Source organism: Austrofundulus limnaeus, unplaced genomic scaffold (genome assembly GCF_001266775.1).
Source record: "Austrofundulus limnaeus strain Quisiro unplaced genomic scaffold, Austrofundulus_limnaeus-1.0 Scaffold458, whole genome shotgun sequence".
NCBI lineage: Eukaryota > Metazoa > Chordata > Actinopteri > Cyprinodontiformes > Rivulidae > Austrofundulus > Austrofundulus limnaeus.
The window spans coordinates 175,443-176,693 of NW_013952860.1; the positions used below are offsets into that span (position 1 = coordinate 175,443).

At 43.9% G+C, this 1,251-nt stretch overlaps 1 protein-coding gene across 1 annotated transcript in view; it reads right to left on the bottom strand.

The window, feature by feature from the left end:
- Positions 1-1,251, bottom strand: part of ryr1b (ryanodine receptor 1b (skeletal)) — a gene marked incomplete in the record, with an annotated part of 103,334 nt that overhangs the window by 27,488 nt on the left and 74,595 nt on the right. Inside the window, 3 exon segments of the mRNA XM_014025145.1 lie at positions 423-499; positions 590-669; positions 1,041-1,140. Of these exon segments, the coding sequence (XP_013880599.1) occupies positions 423-499; positions 590-669; positions 1,041-1,140 (257 nt within the window).

Below are 1,251 nucleotides of genomic sequence, written 5' to 3' on the forward strand. Positions count from 1 at the left end.
GCGACATATGTCGCAGCCAACTGAGCCAATCATTTTAAACTGCAGCAGAGGCCACGCCTCCAGGAAGAATCACTTCTCTGTAGCTGAGAGTCCGGACCCTCGTATGAAGCAAAGTGAAGGACAGGGTCTGGTTTTTACCAGGCTAACTCAAGTGCCAACACAAAAGCTAACAGGTTCTTCCATGAAGCAGCTCTGTTGTCCATCATCATCATTTCAGTTGCAGGAAAAGTAATTTCTACATTCTCCTGTCTGTCTTTTGGTTGGATTTAAAAGGGATGACTGTCAGATATAATTCAAGATGGTGGATACGTATTTGTTTTACAGTTGAAATAAATGTTCATTGAATTATGTAAAGAGTTATAACTAGTCTGGTTTTCTTTCATGGATGCTCTTTTGAAAAGCTTCTGTAAATGATGACAGACCTGCAGGTCTGCATCAGAGCCTGAACGCTGAGGAAGAACCCCACGTCCTTTTTGTCCTTCAGGTAGTCCAGCATTTTCTGCACACAAACAACCAGAGACACAGATGAAGTCTTCAAAACCACCTGCAGRACAGGTGAGGTGTTTTTACCCCGTCAGGTTGGTTTTACCTGCTGGACGTCACTGTTGCCTCCGTTGAGGATGGAGATTCCCAGTTTGAGWGTGGAGGACACCATGACTCCTGGTTCACCTGGAGTCAGCAGACAMAGACATTTGCAACAGTTTATACCTTTAAAACATGAGTCAAGATTTGTCTTAAAGTTTCAAAGTGTGTTTTGATAAAGCATGAAGCAAATTCAGWGAATATCCACACATCTGTAAAATATTAGATATTGACTAAGACTCCTCAAAAAGGAAAGCTTTAAAGTGGAATAAAAGTGTAGAGATATAATCCTATCAGCTGACGCCTCCGTATAATCTGTGTTCTGATGGAAATAGAAATCAATAAACAGTCATCCTGAAGCTTAGAGCAGACCAACAACAGCAAAGCCTAATCATCACAGATGTGTATGAGTTGTGGCTCAACAGTTTCTTTGAAGGTGAGTGTATGTTAGCAGCTACCTTTGCAGGCGCTGATCATCTGCAGCACCATCTCTGCAGCCCCTCGGTTGTGCAGACGGGACTGCTGGTACAGAAGTCTCTGTTTCTCCATCTCCTTTTCCTGAGGAGCAAAACCAACGGAACAAGAGCTGAAACCCTGCCGAGAGAAACCGCACTGCCCCCCACACTCACACACACACACACACACACACACACACACACACACACACAC